Source organism: Protopterus annectens, chromosome 13.part0, assembly GCF_019279795.1.
Source record: "Protopterus annectens isolate FY-2018-M chromosome 13.part0, PAN1.0, whole genome shotgun sequence".
NCBI lineage: Eukaryota > Metazoa > Chordata > Ceratodontiformes > Protopteridae > Protopterus > Protopterus annectens.
The window spans coordinates 1100968000-1100986233 of NC_056747.1; the positions used below are offsets into that span (position 1 = coordinate 1100968000).

Sequence of the window (18234 nt, forward strand, 5' to 3'; positions counted from 1 at the left end):
GAAAGTATGTATTGATACCGACACTAAGATATTACAAGATAATTGTTATGTTTTGCTAGGTTAGGCAAACTAAATCAGGCAGGCAGGCCAGCCAGCAGCCAACCCCCCCCCCCACATCTTTCAACTACTTCCTACCATACTATCACCCCCTCACATAAACTGAATCACTCACACTCACCTTTAGCCCCCAACTCTAGTTGAGACAATCCCATTGCTATACAATGAGTGGCCACTAGGTGGTGCCTCAAGAATTAGATCTCAAATACTAGCTTTCTGTTCTGTAATTTCCTTCCCTATTTCTGCAACCTGACCCCACTCACTCTGCTCTCAGTTTCCTGAATCACTTACCCACCAGTGCTCCTTACCCTCAGTAATCCTTCTATCAGTGTCCTCTACTCAAACTTCCTGTCTTTCTTCCTAACCTCTGCACATTGCCTACCTTTCCCCCACCTTCAGACTTACCTGCTGTTCCTCTCACTTCACTGATTGTCTTCCTCCACATTCTCTCTCTTGTCTCTACCCGCTCCGTTCGCCCTCCGGGCTCACTCCGCTCCCCTACCCTACCCCCAATTCCCACCCACCCCCACTGGTCCTACCTTTATACCTCTACAAACCACACCCCTACACATTTCATACCAATCAGACACACCCTAACTACAACATCCCTCCCCCTCTTTCTCACTACTCCCACTAATTATACATCTCTCCTCCACCTCTAACTGCTTCTAAACACACTATTACTTCGTAGTTAATCTCTCACCCCCTCTTCCTAACTATGCACATAACACTAAACCCTTCTCAACTACAAATACTAGTCATACTATCACTTTTAACTCCACTCACAACTACCTATATCCTAACCTCCTATGAACAACCCATACACTCTACCTCTACATTCTCCTCCTCTCAAACCTCTTCACCGACAACAACATTTGCTGTGACCTTCCAAAATCCCACTTATAAATCTAACTACTTTCTAGCTAAATTTCACAGACTAGCTCATATTAAATTCTATAACCAGAAATCTAGAAAGTTCACCAACTACTTTTGTACAAATCAACCCAAACAACATCCACTCCCACACTCACTTCTGGACGGAGACATTCATCCCAACCCTGGCCCTCAGCACACCCAGACCATAGAAACCAACATCAATAACAAAACTAGGCCTATATCTCCAACAAAATCTACCAACTCACTCACTTTAGCTCATCTGAATATACGTAGTATTAGGTTCATAGGTTCATACTAGGCTATCTGCCCAAGGGCATTTATAAGCCTAGCCCATAGTTATGTGGCTTTCGCCACCGCTTTAGTTTGAATAAAAACTATGCCTATCATTTTGCTGTGCCTCTGTCAAGCAGTGACACTGAAGTAATCCCTGGGGTATATCTGCGATCTCCCATCCATTGGTCAAGATTCCTCTTGAACAAGGCCAGCGAGGTGCTCTGCCTCACATGTATCGGGATTTTGTTCCACAGCACAGGGAGTCTCTGGGTGATGAATCTGTCCCTCCAGCACGTTCTATTTATAACCGTGTCAAGGTTTAAGTCTCCCGCCCTTGTGGTTCTGAGGGATCTAGATTTTTTGAGGTGAAGCATATTCATCAAATCTGGGTTTGACATGGCCTTATATGTCAGGCACAGGTCACCTCTGAGCAAGCAGTATGAGACTGAAGAGAGCTGGAGTTCTTTCAGTCGGGCAGCATAAGACATATTTTTGAGACCCTTTATCCTTTTGGTGAGGAACTTTTGGGGCCTTTCAAGCTGCAGCAGGTGTCTGGTCAGATACATTCCGAACCGGGCATTGTACTCAATCATAGGTCTAATGAGTGATGAGTACAGGGGGACGATGACCTCCCTTGATCTAGATGTGAATCCCTTCATGATCAGGTGGGCGATATAGAAGGTTTTCCTAACTACTTTAGCAACATGAGTGTCAAGCGAAGGCTACTGTCAACCTGGGTCCCCAGATCCCTGATGACTTTTTCTGTGCTCAGTGGATTGCCACCTATATGGTAGCTAGGAGTAACCTTGTTTTTCCCGAAGGGTATGACTATGCATTTTTTGGCGTTTAACTTCAGGCCATGGCTCTGGCACCAGTTATCCGTTTCTGTGAGGCCCTTCTGGAGGATATCTGTGTCAGATGTGTTTTCGACTATGGCGCCCAGTTTGCAGTCATCTGCAAACTTTGTCAGCCATAACCCTCCTGCGTTTGCTTGTACTTCAGAAAAGTAGATGCCGAACAAGAGTGGACCCAGGACTGAGCCCTGTGGGACACCATTTGTGACACGCTTTGAGTCTGACATGGCTCCAGCAACTCTGACCCTGTGGGTTCTGTCACTTGGCCAGTTTGCAACCCATCTTGTGATGTATGGGTTTACATTCAAGCTGATGAGTTTTTCGATGATACCTGAGTGGGGTATTGTGTCGAAGGCCTTTGCCAGGTCAAGGTAGGCTGTATGGACTGCCTTTCCCTCATCAATGGCCTTGGTGACTGTCTCGAAAAAGTCAACCAAGTTTAAGAGGCAGGATCTGCCTTTGACAAAGCCAAACTGGGTTGGATCCAAAGTCTGCAAGTTCCCTATGTCTTTATTTATGAGTTCCATTATGATCCTCTCCATGGCTTTGCAGATCAGGCTTGTCAAGCTAATGGGCGGTAATTTCCAGGGTCTGTGGAGGCACCGCCCTTATGAAGTGGGACCACAGTCGCCGTCGCCACTCCTTGGTGCGTATCCTGAGGTGAGGCTAAGATTAAACAGCTGTCCTAACTGTGGGTTTAATTCCTCGTTGAGTTCGTGAAGCACACAGCCGGGACACCATCCGGTCCCATGGATGCTGTGTTTTTGCCTTAGTGAGGGCAGTTCTCACCTGGGCGTTGGAGATGTTTGGGGGCTACAATCCTCTGGAATAGATATCTCTCCTTTGGGGAGGGGAGTTTGCATTGAACCTGTCAGCCAGTATGTTGGCAATATGTGTAGGTTCAGTAATTTTCAAATCATTTTGAACTAATTCTGAGCATATCTGGGAGTTTCCTCCTAGGTTTCTAACATAGCTAAAGAAGGCCTTATGATTGTCTTTAGAGTCCTTGGCGATTTTTCTCTCAAAATTTGCCTTGGATGATTTTATGAGAGCTCTTAGTTTTTTACTTATAATGATCAAAGGTGTCTTACCTTTCAAGGATTTTGCTCTATCTTGTAGTAGCTTCCTCCTTTGTTGTAGAGCTTGTTTATGGCTGGGGTCCACCAGACTGGATGCTTGCCTTTGGTACAGAGTGTCTTAGTTTTGTTTGGGATTGCCTGATCCATGCAGTCCTGTAGGTGCTGGTAGAAGGCATTTGTAAGTGATTCAGCGGTTTGAGTAATGTTTACCACTGGCTCAGGGGCCTTAAAGGAGACCACACTAGTTTTTAGAAGTGTGAAATCGACTTTTGAGAAGTTTTTCACTGTGGTCTTTTTTGTTTCAGGTGGGGGCGGGATGAGGACCTCCAGCGAGATTAGTTTATGATCTGATCTCACCAGTGAGGGGTATACTTCCGATGTTGAACATTTTGATCCCATGTTCGTGATGATGAGATCAAGTATGTTTTCTCCTCTTGTGGGGATGGTGACTAGTTGTTCCATGGCATTTGAGTTTATGAACTCCAGGAATCTTTGGGTTAGAGTGTTCGGGCTTGAGTAGTGTTCCCAGTCTATATTAGGGTAGTTGAAGTCACCTAGTATGATGGTGTTTGGAGATACATTTATCCCCTCCAATGTTTTCAGGAAGGCCATGTGAGGTTCCTGAGTTTGAGAGGGTGGCCTGTAACATGCTACAAATTGCAGAGCAGTCTTGCCTATGGTTAATTGCACCTGGATGGTCTCCGATGCATCATGCGTTGCCACCAACCTTGAGGTGTGGGTGTCCTTTATGAATATGGACACCCTCCTTTCTTGGTGTTGTCCGGATTTTGGGGCCAGAACGCATGATATGAGGTGAAACCTGTTAGTGCTGGGGTGCTCTCAGGAGCCTTGAACCAGGTTTCTGTCACAGCACAGACATCGATGTTCTCCATATTGAGAAGGGCCTCGAGTGCGTGCATCTTGAGATTGAGACTTCTGGCATTGAGCAGCATTACCCTTAGTTTTTTCCTTTTGGTGTTCTAGGGTGGTAGGTTTAGAATTTGAGCCTTGCCTAAAAAGGCACTATGGGGTGGCAAGAGCCTTTGCCAATATCCGGAAGCCCAGGGTGACAGGTGCAAGCCGTCCCTTGGCAGCGTGGCTTGTCCAGCATGTCATCCCAGGCAGACAGACATTGGATCCCCTTTGAATGACACCAGAATTTAAGCCAATTATTAAAGCTGATCATCTTATCACTGTATTGTGGCATCATTCTAGGTGAAGGTAGGATACTGCTCAAGGTCAGGGTCATACCTGCCTGGGCTACATAATCAGAGAGCTCCTCGATGTCCCTTTTCATGTAGTCCAAGGAGGTACGTCTCAGGTCGTTGACACCAGCGTGGACAATGACTGAGTCGTACTTGTACCTGCTGTTGAGAGACCTGAGTGCATGCGTTATGTGGCGGATTCTAGCGCCAGACAGGCAGCTTACTGTGACCCTCTCCTTACTCAGTCTGGTGAGCGGGACGTCAGTGTGTCTGACTATGGAATCACCAATGACAAGTGTGTCTGGCATTTTGTTTGGCCTTAAGGGCTGTGACTGTTTGACACTCTGACTGTGTGGTCTATGTGTTGCATGTGTTGGGTCGTGAGGTGGTAGTTGTTTGGGTGTCTGCTTCGGTGGCCTCTGCTGTTTTGGTAAATTTTGATCAGAGCCTCCGAGTATGTCTTTGTGTGAGTATGTGTATGATTTGAAGTTGTGATGGTACCATGTGTGACTGGGTATGTATTGTGTGTGGTTACCTTCTCCTCCTGTCTGGTCTTGCCAGTCCTATGTTGAGAGAGCTCAGCCTCCAGTTTGGCCGTATAGTTGCATCTCTCGCATGTATTTGTGTTTTGTGGAAGAGGGAGAGGATTGTCTGTGTACATGAGGCAATTGTAACATTACCTCAATATTCCCAGGTTCACCAGTTGAGCTGGAGAGGACACTAGCAACTGATCCCTCGACATACTAGACGTAGTAGATAAAGAGACTTTCAAAGGACTCCGGGGGAAGTGGGTTTTAGGCTGGTGGGGTACTATCTATAATAAGAGTGCTTTATCAAGGTGCAAGTACTGTAGGAGTAAGTGCTAGGCTTTACAGATAGAGAATAGTCTACTTGGGAATAAAGTAGAGATGAACTTTTCAGTTATAGGATATGCTGGTTAGATCAGCAGTACAGCTCGAGGAAGGTAGTTCTAAGGGAAAATTTGAAGAGTGGAATTTAGATGGCCCGAATAGTTTAACCACCGCTGCTCTTGTGTGCAACAGTGGCAACTCCGCGTTAACGCGCGTTTTATAGCAGGGGGGCTGAAGGGAGCTAGGAATTGGCCCAAAACGACCAATGGACTACTAGTTTCTGGCTGAAACTTCACCAAATCAGACAAAAAGGCCGCTCAGTGCTTCCCACTCCCACTGGTAAACAAAGAAACTTCCCTCCTTCCTAATAAGGCAATGGATCAGTAACAGGAACTAAAAACAAAGCCCAGGGATCAGCAACTCTGAAACTGGACTACTCTAGTTCAGTAAGGCAGGAAAACAAGAGATTTTTTTTTTTTTTGTTTTTTTTACAGAGACAAGGAAAAAACAGACAGGAAATGCTATAAATGCTGTAAATCGGCTAGCACTTTAGTGTGTAGCCTACAGAAACAATTTGCAACAATTAGTAACTTAAAGTGCAATAAACAGTGTAAAATGCAGAAATCACTTAAAGTAGCAGTAAAACAGGTGAAATGCAGTCGCTAGCTTAATAACAGTGGGAAAGCCACAAAAAATACTTATATCTGGTAGAAAGTCACTCTTAGCTCTCTGCTGCTTGGATCACTCTGCAGGCCACCACGAGGATCTGTGCTGAGTTGGTACAAGCTGGAAAATCTTGGCGTTTAGCGTGTTTTATAGCAGGGGGCTGAAAGGAGCTAGGAATTGGCCCAAAACTACCAATGGACTACTAGTTTCTGGCTGAAACTTCACCAAATCGGACAAAAAGGATGCTCAGTGCTTCCCACTCCCACTGGTAAGCAAAGAAACTTCCCTCCTTCCTAATAAGGCAATGGATCAGTAACAGGAACTAAAAACAAAGCCCAGGGATCAGCAACTCTGAAACTGGACTACTCTAGTTCAGTAAGGCAGGAAAACAAGAGTTTTTTTTTTTTTTTTTTTTTTGTAACAAAATTGCTCAACTCCATGCTCTCCTTGATGTCAACCAATTTGATATCCTTTGCCTATCAGAGACATCGCTAAAACCTTCTATTAAAGATAATGAAATCATCCCACCTGGATATAAAATCATAAGACTCGACCACCCAAAAAAAAAGGGAGGAGGTGTTGCAATTCTTTATAAATCACAGCTACAAATCACCACTACAAACCTGAACCTCCCCCTTAGTCAATAACGCCAAACTAATATGTTCTAAACTCCAACTAAACTACAGCAAAGCTATTTACATAATTTGTATACATCTCCCCCCAGGAAATAACATTAACACTCTGGAGTCCATACTTAGTTGGCTCTCTTCTAATGTTCCACAAGAAACATTAATCCTAGGTGACCTAAACATTGATTGGAATTCTTGCAACAACTCAAACCCTACCTTCCACATTAACCTACATGGCTTCTCTCAACTTATATCAGGCCCTACCAGAACTAATAAAAACAATAACAATGAAACCACATTAGACTGGATACTTACAAACACTCCCCAACAAACATATAACTCTGGCACCCTACCAGATGACCTAAGTGATCACTCATTAACTTATATTATTAGAAAAAAAAGCAACATAACTTTTCCAACCACTTACCGAACACTACGTTCAAAAAAGCTATTCAACTCAGAACTTTTTCTAACAGAACTAAAGCAATGTAACTGGACCCCTCTAAAGATACTCCCTCTTAATGATGCAGTACAATACTTCAACTCCACATTCTTATCTATTCTAGACCAGCATGCTCCAACTCGTACTATCAGAACCAAAACCAAACCAGCCCCCTGGCTTAGCAAGGATACCAGACACAAAATCATTAACAGAAACAAAGCCTGGACTAAATGGTGTACTACCAAGTCCCAAGCTGACCATCAAACCTTCAGAGAATGTAGAAACACAAAAAAAGCCATACTGTTAGACAAAAAGAACTACTACCTTCATTTACAACAAACATCCAATAAGGAACCAAAAAAATTCTGGTCCACCATCAATTATCTTCTATCACCAGGCCAAACTATTACACCCAACCCACAACACTCTAACCCTGACAACCCTATACAAACAGCAAATGCCTTCAACTCCTTCACTAATACTATACAGAATCTTGCAAATCACCTATCTCCCGATACCTCAAAGATACTTCCTTCTTCTGTAAATATACCCTGCTCATTTCACTTTCTTCCCATTTCTACATCATATATTTCCTCCTTGCTACAAAAACTTAAACCTACCACCCCTTCTGCAGACAAACTCCCTGCAGAGTTCCGGCAAATAGGAGCTAAAGCCATTGCTTATCCCATTTCTATATTAATAAACAGATCCATCAATGAAAAACTGTCCCTGAAATCTGGAAAATATCTCATATTATCCCACTACATAAAGGAGGAAACTCCAATGATTTCTCTAACTATCGTCCCATAGCTTTACTATCCCCTATTGCCAAAATCATGGAAAAATGTATCCATAAACAACTCCTTAACCATCTTCTCCAACACAACCTACTTGCCAACTGTCAGCATGGTTTCAGACCTTCACACAGTACTACCACTGCACTGCTCTCTTTCACCAATACCATAAACTCTAACCGCAACAAAAACAGTCTCTCTTCAGCACTATTCATAGACTTATCCAAAGCCTTTGACATGGTGAATCACCAACTACTCTTGCACATTCTCTTCTCTCTCACTTGATCCCCACAGCATAACTTGGTTTAAATCTTACCTTGAAAACCACCAACAAGCAGTACTCTGGAAAAATTCACTATCTGACCACCTTCCTATCTCTCTAGGTGTGCCACAAGGCTCCATCTTAGGACCACTTCTATTTTCCATCTTTATCAACGACCTCCAAACAGCTATCCCTCATACTACCTGTATTCAATATGCAGATGACTCCACTATAATCTGCACAGCTACCTCTCAAACTGAACTTCAGACTCTTACCCAAAAGCCTTTAACTCAGTAGAACAATGGTTCTCACAACGCTGCCTCCTACTCAACCCCAAGAAAACTAAGCTACTACTCTTTTCACCAACACGAAATCACATCCCCCTAAATTTCACTATTACTTCCAATAACAGTACTAGTATTTCTCCAGACACCACCACAACATTATTAGGAATTACTATAGACAATAACCTTAATTTTGAAAATCACATTAACACTACCATAAAATCTGTGAACAAAAAAATAGGTAACTTATACAGAATCAAACCCTTTCTTACTCCTGCCACTAGAATTACCCTAGCCAGAACTCATTTGATCTCTACTCTACTTTATGCTTGCCCTATTTATACCAATCTCGCCAAAAATATCTCAATAAGCTAGTTATATGCTACAATAACATTGCTAGATTTGCTACCGCATCCCCATTCAGGACACATCATTGCCTTAATCTTAGACAACTAGGTTGGCTTGAGCTTCCCAATCAGATTCAACTACAACAACTTATAATAGCTCACAAAACCCTGTACCAACCTACAAAAACCCCAATACTCAATAACCTTATTACCCCTTACTATAACCTTAAACATCTAAGGTCTTCTAAAAAAACTCAGCACCACTAGATCCAATAACTCTGCAGGTGACTGCTTGTTCTCCAACTCAGTAGGAAAAGTGTGGAATAAATTACCCTCAGACATCTCATCTCTGACTTCTCTCCCTCTGTTCAAAAAATCTAAAAAAAAATCTCAATAAAACATGGCTATGCCCCTGCACTAGCCCAGACTAACCCTGCTTTTTCCTTCCCTGTTATCCTTCCTTCCACCTCAACCCAATTACATCCAATAACTTAGTTGGGGACTCTCAGCTGCTCAACTTTCCACTATGATTTGGAATAAAACACCCACTGCCTACTTACCCTAATATCTCTCCCCTTCCTTCATAAGAGTATCCCTGCCTCTCTTTCATTACAGTAACTATTCTACTTCCTCTATGAAAAAAAATCTAATCCTTAAACTCTACCTATACTATCTCCGATACCTTTCCTATCTTTCCTTCATCTCTGTTCACATTTATTTTCATTTAATATGTTTTTATAATGATGCTAATCACATCACACAGTAACTGATTTTCTTTATTTCGCATGTGTAAAGAGTACTCTGCTATGAACAGTACATAGCCTGTTACTTTTACTCACTAAAAAAAAAAAAAAAAAAAAAAAAAAAAAAAAAAAATTTTTTCAATTACATCTCCATTTATTTTTATTGTTAAACTTTATTAATTGATGTACTAATAATTTGGAGCTTTTCTCCCCAGGCCTCTACTGAAAATGGACATATAACCAGCTAGACTAGCCCGGTCAACAAATGTAAAATAAAATAAAATAAAATAAATAAATTAGCTTTGTAGAAGACTTCAGCTCTGGATTTGGAACGAAAATCTCAGGAGACGGCCGACCGGCACTTGCGAACTGCTTTTGCTTCGGGCACCGTGCGGCAAGAAAGACTGGAGAAAATGGCATCGGCTGCATCTTATATACCCCTGTCGCACTGACGTCAGGGAGGAGGCGACAGCAACTGACGCCGGACCAAGACTTTGGAACTCAGGCCGACTGGGGAACCGGCTGACGGCAGGATAACCCAAGTGTAATGACTGCAGCAGTGTAACACTATGAACATCTGCAGCTTTTACTGAAGAGTAACCAAAAATCTCTGGTTAGTTAACCTTCATGGAATCACAACAGTAAATACACAGGTAGAAATAAAACCCACTTAGGAAAGGAGTAACTAAATCACAAATCATTAGCTTAAAATAAGTGGCTGAGGTGGTAACTACCCTTACAGTCCATCATTTACCTTTTCGGTACAAACAGCAAAATCTGGTCCCAAGCTGAAATGCAAGATTGGAAGTTCAGAGGTTTTAAACACCACATCACCAGTAAAACTTTGCAGCACCCCCTCAAATAAAATTAAATGGAATGGATTTAATCTGTGGATTTAAGCTCAAGCAATGACCATACAAAATTGCAGGAAAAGACCACATGCTACAAAAGAGGTTTGAATTCAAGTGAAGCAATTTGCTGGGGTCTTTCTTCCGCTAATGACATTAAATTTGGCCTTACAATCCAGCTTCTCAATGGTGGCTCATCATTACTGGTCTCAACAAGTGGCAGAGCTGTACAAAGTTCATTCAGAAAATGCACATCTACCAATTTTTTCAAGAGGTTTCAAAAATAACCAGAAATATTCACTTACCAATAGCAAACTAGATAGAATACTGTCAGCTCCAAGAGCTATGACATGGAAGTAATTCATAAATGGTCACAATCTCCCACCAGAATATTACAAGAACATTAGGAGTCCTCCAATTAGGTTTAAATCCCAACCACAGGTAAGGAATACACAGCTACACAGTCTAGCAGTTCATCTTATAGGATTAAGAATATAGTTTCATTCTGTAATCCTGGATTTGATTCCTCCAATCTCAACCTGCATGCTACGTGCCTATGAACAGGCAGTGCTTCCAAGTTACTCATAAAAAAGGCACTAGTGCCTCAAGGGCTTACCTAGTTAACCAACACAATATCCCAATGCTATCAATCTTTATGAAAGCCAACATCATGAAGTCTTATGTTCTCAATTTTAAAACATTACTGGCTGATCTGAACCTTAAAAAAGCTTACTTTACACAAGTAAATTTTCAGACTCTCAATTTCAAACCCACCTTCTCCTCTGTAAATTGTCACCACTGTTCTAACTACTACTTCCCTTTACTTCTGCATAGTATACTTGCGCACTCAAGGTCATCTAGATTCATGAATCATTGCCTCTGAAGTAGATGTTATGCTGCTCCACACTATGTCTTCCAGACAGACTGCAAAAATTGTCCCAAGTCCTCCTGCAAACATGGTTTTCATAACTCTGCACAGCAACTTAGCTGACATTTCACGTGCCAGCCACCAAGTACTATTAGTCACCACTTAAGTCATATCATTACTTACACCAGTCTGTCAGCAGCCAAGGATCCAATTTCACTTCCACCACCACAATGCACATTCTCAGCAAAGTTTTTCTACCTGTCCATCAGCCATAAACAAACAGGTTCTTAGGCAAGTACTGGGCTAGCTGCCCTGGTGGGCCATTTTAAGCTAGGCCAGTTTCCCTTTCAAAATGGGTTGCAAACTGGCTCAAGGACAGAACCCACATGGTTAGAATTGCTGGAGCGATGTCAGACTCCAAACCAGTTACAAGTGGCGTCCCACAAGTCTGTCCTGGGACCTCTCTTGTTCGGTATATATTTCTCGGAGGTACAGGCCAACACGGAAGGACTGTGGCTGACCAAGTTCACAGATGACTGCAAACTGGGCGCCATAATAGACTCTCCAGCAGACACAAGCATCCTCCAAAAGGGCCTCCTAGAAACAGACAACTGGTGCCAGAGCCATGGCCTCAAGCTAAACGCCAAAAAGTGTATAGTCATCCCTTTTGGCAATAACAAAGTGCCCACAAATTACCACATAGGTGGTAATCCATTAAGTACCGAAGTAGTAATCAGGGACCTGGGGACCCAAAGTTGATAGCAATCTCTCATTTGACAACCACGTGGCCAAAGTGGTTCGAAAAACATTTTATATAGCTCACCTAATCATGAAGGGATTCACATCTAGATCAGGGGAGGTCATCATGTTTCTTTACTCATCCCTCATCAGGCCCATAATTGAGTACAGTACCCCTTTTGGGATGTACCTTACCAGACACCTGCAGCAACTAGAAAGACCCCAAAAGTACCTCACCAAGAGGATCAAAGGGCTCAAACAGATGCCATATGCTGCCCGGTTAAAGAAACTCCAGCTCTACTCAGTGGCATACCGCTTGTTCAGAGGCAATCTGTGCCTGACGTATAAAGCCATGTCCAACCCGGAATTAACGGACATGCTGCACCTCAGAAAATCCAAATCCCATCGAGCTACACGCTCGAGAGACTTGAACCTCAGCACTGAAATAAATAGGACATGCTGGAGGGACAGATTCATAACCCAGAGGCTCCCTTCACTCTGGAATAAAATCCCAGTCAAGGTTAGGCAGAGTCCCTCATTGACTCTCTTCAAGAGGAATCTTGATGAGTGGATGGGAGATCGTAGGTTTACCCCGGGTATCACTTCTGTGTTACTGTTAGACAGAGGCACAGTATACTAACTTCAAAAACGGGGATAGCAAAATTAATTTAAAATGGGTGGTGAAAGCCAAACACATTCTGGCTAGGCTTATAAATGCCCTAGGGCAGATAGCCTAGTATGAACCTATGAACCTATAAAAGGTGAGAATCAAACCCTGCACCTTGAGACTGTGCGGTTAACACTAACCATTATGCTAAACTCCCCGTAAGTACTCTGCTATGACCATCACCTTGCAATAGAGCCTACACATACAAAGTGGTACTTGTGATGGAATGACAGATAAATGCGAGCAAAAACAAACTACAATAAAAGACAAAACCAGTAGTGTTGAAAATGCATGGCTGGCCAAAAATCACCTTAAAATGTTAACAATACAAATGTCTGGGCAATAGAACTGTAGTTCTGGCATGCATTTGACCAATAAATTACAGGTAATCACAAAAACCCTAAGCCACACACTGTTAAAATTAATGTTAGCAAAATGGCTACATCACACAAACATTGACACTATTATAAACTAAAAGGGAGCCAAGTTCTAGCCACAATTCTTTCCTTTCCCAAATGTCTAAGGAGGAAACAAGTGTTACATGAATATCAGTGTTCTACATACTATTAAGAGATGGCCTGTGTCTGGCATGCAAGATATCTTCCGATCCATTTCTGATGGATTTACTGCACATCAGTAAATCAAATGGCATCAGAAATATGCAGACTAGGGATCTAAACCTCTTCTACAACATCAATGGAACAGTTTGTAGACAGGTATATACATCTCACAGAGCAGTGGTTTTCAGCCTTTTTACACTTTGGGATCAGTGAAAATAGGAGAATTATTTTGGGGACTGTCAAGGCAGAAAAAAAAAAACACAACATTTATAAGGAACCAATTAAAACAATCACTGTTTGAGCTTTATACGCCAAAGTAATATCACCTATTGAGAATGAAACAGATGCATAGTGTCACCACAGAAGTAGAGTATAGTCATCATCCCGGGCAACCCTGTCCCTCTCCAGTCTGCTACATGACCCAGGCGTAGAGCTGGATCATGATCAAATGGGGCCCTAGGTAGGGCAATGGTTCAGGGGCCCCCACAGCCATTCCAGTGTCCCATTACTTGTCTTCCCAGTTATCATAAACAGTGTTCCAAACTCAGTGTGCATACCGTTTTCTGCTTTACTTCTACAAGGATTACAGATACGTGTATTTAATTTAAAATATTTATTTAAAATTTTATAGCACATACACTGATAGACATTTGCTAAACAAAGTAATACTGTGTCACTGTAAAAGCAGACAACATTAAAGCTTCTCTGTCTTTAAAACTCACATTTACTAAAAAGGCATAGAAACCCACATTCAAAGAAAATGCATCTGGCCAATGGTGGATTACATTTACCTTTGGGCCATTTTCAAATTATAGGCCCCTTGCACACATTTTTAGGACCATGCAAAAATGCAAAAGTTCTTTGATTCACATTCCTGGTTGTATTAAATTCTCTCTCTTGTAGCGCATTTTAAATGTATAGTTTTAAACATTTTTCCAGTAAGCAACGAAACAAAACATGAACCAATAATGACAAAAAAACTGCCCAGTTCTGAACATTTGAACCATAAATTAAAAGTAGGAGCACAACAGGGAACATATGTTTGCTTTTGATGCAAAAAGCTGTGGATTCTACTCCCGCATGTAGATGGATTGCAGATACTGTGTTGTATTTTAAGGGGGGTGGGGTCCTGCAGTCCTGAGCATGTCCACCTTTGGATGAGATGCCTAGTAACTATGAACCGGTTTTCAGACTGCCAACACAATCCACCAATATCAATCAATAGGCACAATCTCTGCAGAAGTAAAAGTCATAATTCTACGTTAAAGAGATTTGTAACTAATGAAGAGGTTGCTGCTATCAAAACAATTTTATATTTCAACGTTTCATCTACAAATTCAGTGCCTGCTGCCCTTGAAGAAAAAAAAATGGTAAGCTGATAATATTGCAATAGGGAACGGATGGCAAACTGAAAACCAGTTCATAGTTACAAGGCATCTCATCCAAAGGAGGACATACTCAGGACTGCAGCACCCCCAACCTCCTTAAAATACAAAACAGTATGGCCAATCCATCTACATGTGGGAGCAAAACCCACAGCCTTCTGTATCAAAAGCAAACATGTTCCCCTGTTGTGCTATTAACACTACTTTTAAACTTTATACAATAGTGATACTATTTGCTAAACAAAAAGTTGCATACTCTAAACAGACTTAGCATGGGCAACAGTAAACTTCTTTTCCCCTGAAACTCAATTCCTTGAAAATGCACTTGAAACTCAGTTCCCTGAAAAATGCAGCTTGGTAGTTGGGGTAGAAAATTCAGACTCTTGTTTCCTGTAACTAAGAAACAGTAAGCAAATTATTAACCACCTGATATCCCTAACTAGGGCATTTCACCCTCACACACGGACACCTCAACCGCTTAGTGAAAGAAATCTGGACAAAGCCTAAAATAATAGGGATAGATTATACCGCCAAGAAAAACCGACAATACCAGGACAAGTGTAAAACTAGTAAAATCAAAAAAGAATCACCAGCCGGCTGAACTCACCAAGGAAATACAATTTTTATTGTTCATCGCTAAAATGATCAGAAGCAATACACAGACGGTTAAGCACTTTTGTCTTGTGAAATAGACATCTTCAGTACCTTCCTGCAATGTTGAAAAACCCTCATGACATGAATTGCACACCTCCAAGCTAATCCAATCAGAAAATACGAAATATCTAAACCCACAAAAACTTTAAACATACAATCTGCAAAAACAACTAAAGGGAGAAAATACAAAATCAAACAATTCCTTTTCCATTAAAAGCAGAAACAACAAGACAACTATTAATATGCAAAACAAACCACACCAAAGTCAGACTTTAATTATGAGGTGCCCTCCTCATTTACTGCCTCTGGTGTGGCTTGTTTTGCATATTATTAATAGTTGTTTTGTTGTTTCTGCTTTTAATGGAAAAGGAATTGTTTGAGTTTGCATTTGTTCACTTTATTGCAGCGGTTAGCGTTGCCGCCTCACAGCAAGAGGTTCTCTGGGTTGATCCTTGGCTGGGGTGCCTCCTGTGCTGAGTCTGCATGTCCTCCCTGTGGTCGCATGGGTTTCCTCCACATCCGAAAGACATGCTGTAGGTGGATTGGACACTCTACATTGGCCCTAGGCGTGAGTGCGTGCATGTGTGTGCCTTATGTGGAAGGTTGGGCACTGGGCTGGCAACTGAACACCGTAAAACTCTACTGGCAATCATGAACGGACAGGTAATCCGCTGTGCCGACCCCTAACCAGGAAATGCCAAAAGAAGTTGTTGTTTTTGCAGACTGCATGTTTCTTAAAGGTTTTCGTGGGTTTAGATATTTCATATTTTCTGACTGGATTAGCTTGGAGGTGCGTCACACATATCATGAGGGTTTTTAAACTTGGTTTTAAACATTGCAGGAAGGTTCTGATGATGTCTACTTTAGAAGAAGAAAGCTCTTAACTTTCTGCGTATTGCTTGTGATCATTTTAGTGATGAACAATAAAAGTTTTATTTTCTTGGTGAGTTCGGCCGGCCAGTGATACTTTGTTTTTGAGGGACAGATTATAAATATTGCTCTCATGAACTTAGAAAAATTGCTAGAACAACAGGACTTTTTTGTTGGTATGCGTCTGAACCTTCAGACGTAACACTTCTATTAGGAACAAACCAAAATTATGGGGCGAAAATCTGAACAGTTGAGAGTTATGCTACGACACACAGACACACCTCAACCAAAAAGGGATGAATCACAAAAGAATCGGAGACAAATCCAGAAATAATCAGTAAAGCTTTTCATGTATTAGAACATGAGTAGATATGCATTTTTCTAAAGTAAAAGTCTAACTGTAATTATTGTCATTATGTAAGTGTAATTCATCACTTTTTCTCCAAAAGTCATCCAACTTTAAGTGGGATTAAGAGGAACACAGCTAAAATTTCAAACAAAATCAGGGACAATTGAAGGTATGCACCTCCCCCCTCTCTCTGACACAGACACACACACAGACACACACCCTATCTACCTACCACTTAAACACAAACACCCACCACTAACCTGCCCATTCGTGGTCCGCATTTCAAACATCTTCTAGCATTCAAATTCTGTGCTCGCAGAAGATGAAGATGTAAACAGCAGGACACAAATGCAGACGATGAAAATAGGTCACACACACCTGTTGCATCTGTGTGAGCAGACGCAAAGGGTGCCCAAAAAAAATGTTTTTTTCTAATTAAAAAATAAGTCTCCCAGCCAGTTCCCCCACTCCCATCTAGGCTTATAACTCTTTCACATACCGGCAGGAAATTTCTGCCAGACCGGCAGTTAAACACAGTTACAGAGGGCACTGCTGCTGTGGAGCAGACATCCCATCCACATAAAACAAAGTTCATCCCTGTCATATTCACGCACAACGTAGATCTGTGGATGGAAAACAGAAATTTTACCCCAAGACTGCCCCCTGTATTACTAACAGACAAAGGCAGCTCCTAAATACTTTAGCTCATGCACAGGTCGGTCCCCAAGTATCTACTATATGATCCCAATTATTATCACTAGAGTAAACTATAATTATCGACCCCGAGATGGGCAAGGTCAATTGATAACCAAATGGGCTAGGTTATTTTGAGCACAAGAACAGAAAAAGACTAGGCTTAAAATGGCCCACAAGGGCAGTTAGCCCAGTATTAACCTATGAATCTATAAACATATGCTATACACATTATCTAATCCTAATGCAAAATAGAGATAAAAGGGACATTTCATTTAGATAATGCAGTATGAACTGTTTTTGCAAATCAATAATACTGTTACAGTTATTCAAGAAGGTCTGAAATGCTCACCTGGAATTGGTTTACATGACTTGCCTAGAACCTAGAATAAAAAAAGGAAACAGTTTATAAAATTTCTCAACAAGAAATAATGGAAGTAGCTGCAGAAAGTTATGAAACATCCTCCTCCAAAGTACAACTTCCCAGGATTTCTGTTATCAGAATTCCACTTGCCAGCAGGACCAGGATTTGAAGTCCAACAAAAACTGATGCAAAGATAAAGGTGGGACTCCAAATGTGGTCTCTTAGCACTAACAGCTAACTGTAATCCTTAGTTGACAAAGGGTTACAAAGAAACAACAATGGAAATAAATCTCCATGTAGTAAACTATATTTAACTTTACAACAGAAATGAAAATACATGCATACACATGGATTACAAAGTAGAGCAAAAACATCAACATTCAGTTCTCATCACAAGCTAGGTGTCCTCAGCCTTCAGTCATCATGGGCCCAATACTTGTACGATGTAAAGGAGTCATCCTGCTCGCAACACTTGCATCTGGTTAATATGCAGCACTACTTCTGGATAATTTGTAGCTCCACTATTCCCCCCAAAAGCCTAAGTCTTAATATCAAGTCACCAATCATAGCAAGATTACTATTGTTTGAAAAATGTTTACACGGAATTCACCTGAAAAGCAAAGGAGAAAAGTGAATGAGATTTTAAAACGGGTCAAGAGCAATAAAGCCTGTTGTAACAAGTACCTATATTACAATCGTTAAAAGCACACATTTTTAATGCTTTTATTAGTTTATCATATATTGCCATTTTATGGTTTACTTAAAACAGACCACACAGTTCAAAAACTCAGGACACTGGTAGGGTTGGATGGTGGAATGAAATATAAAAAAGCATCCTATGGCCAGCCCTCCTAT

General features: G+C 41.5%; 1 protein-coding gene across 1 annotated transcript in view; it reads right to left on the reverse strand.

Moving 5' to 3' along the window:
• Positions 1-18234, reverse strand: part of SLC35B1 (solute carrier family 35 member B1) — a 516390-nt gene that overhangs the window by 362554 nt on the left and 135602 nt on the right. The window contains exon 5 of the mRNA XM_044054949.1: positions 17368-17398. Coding sequence (XP_043910884.1) covers positions 17368-17398 — 31 coding nt within the window. The remainder of the gene's footprint in view (positions 1-17367; positions 17399-18234) is intronic.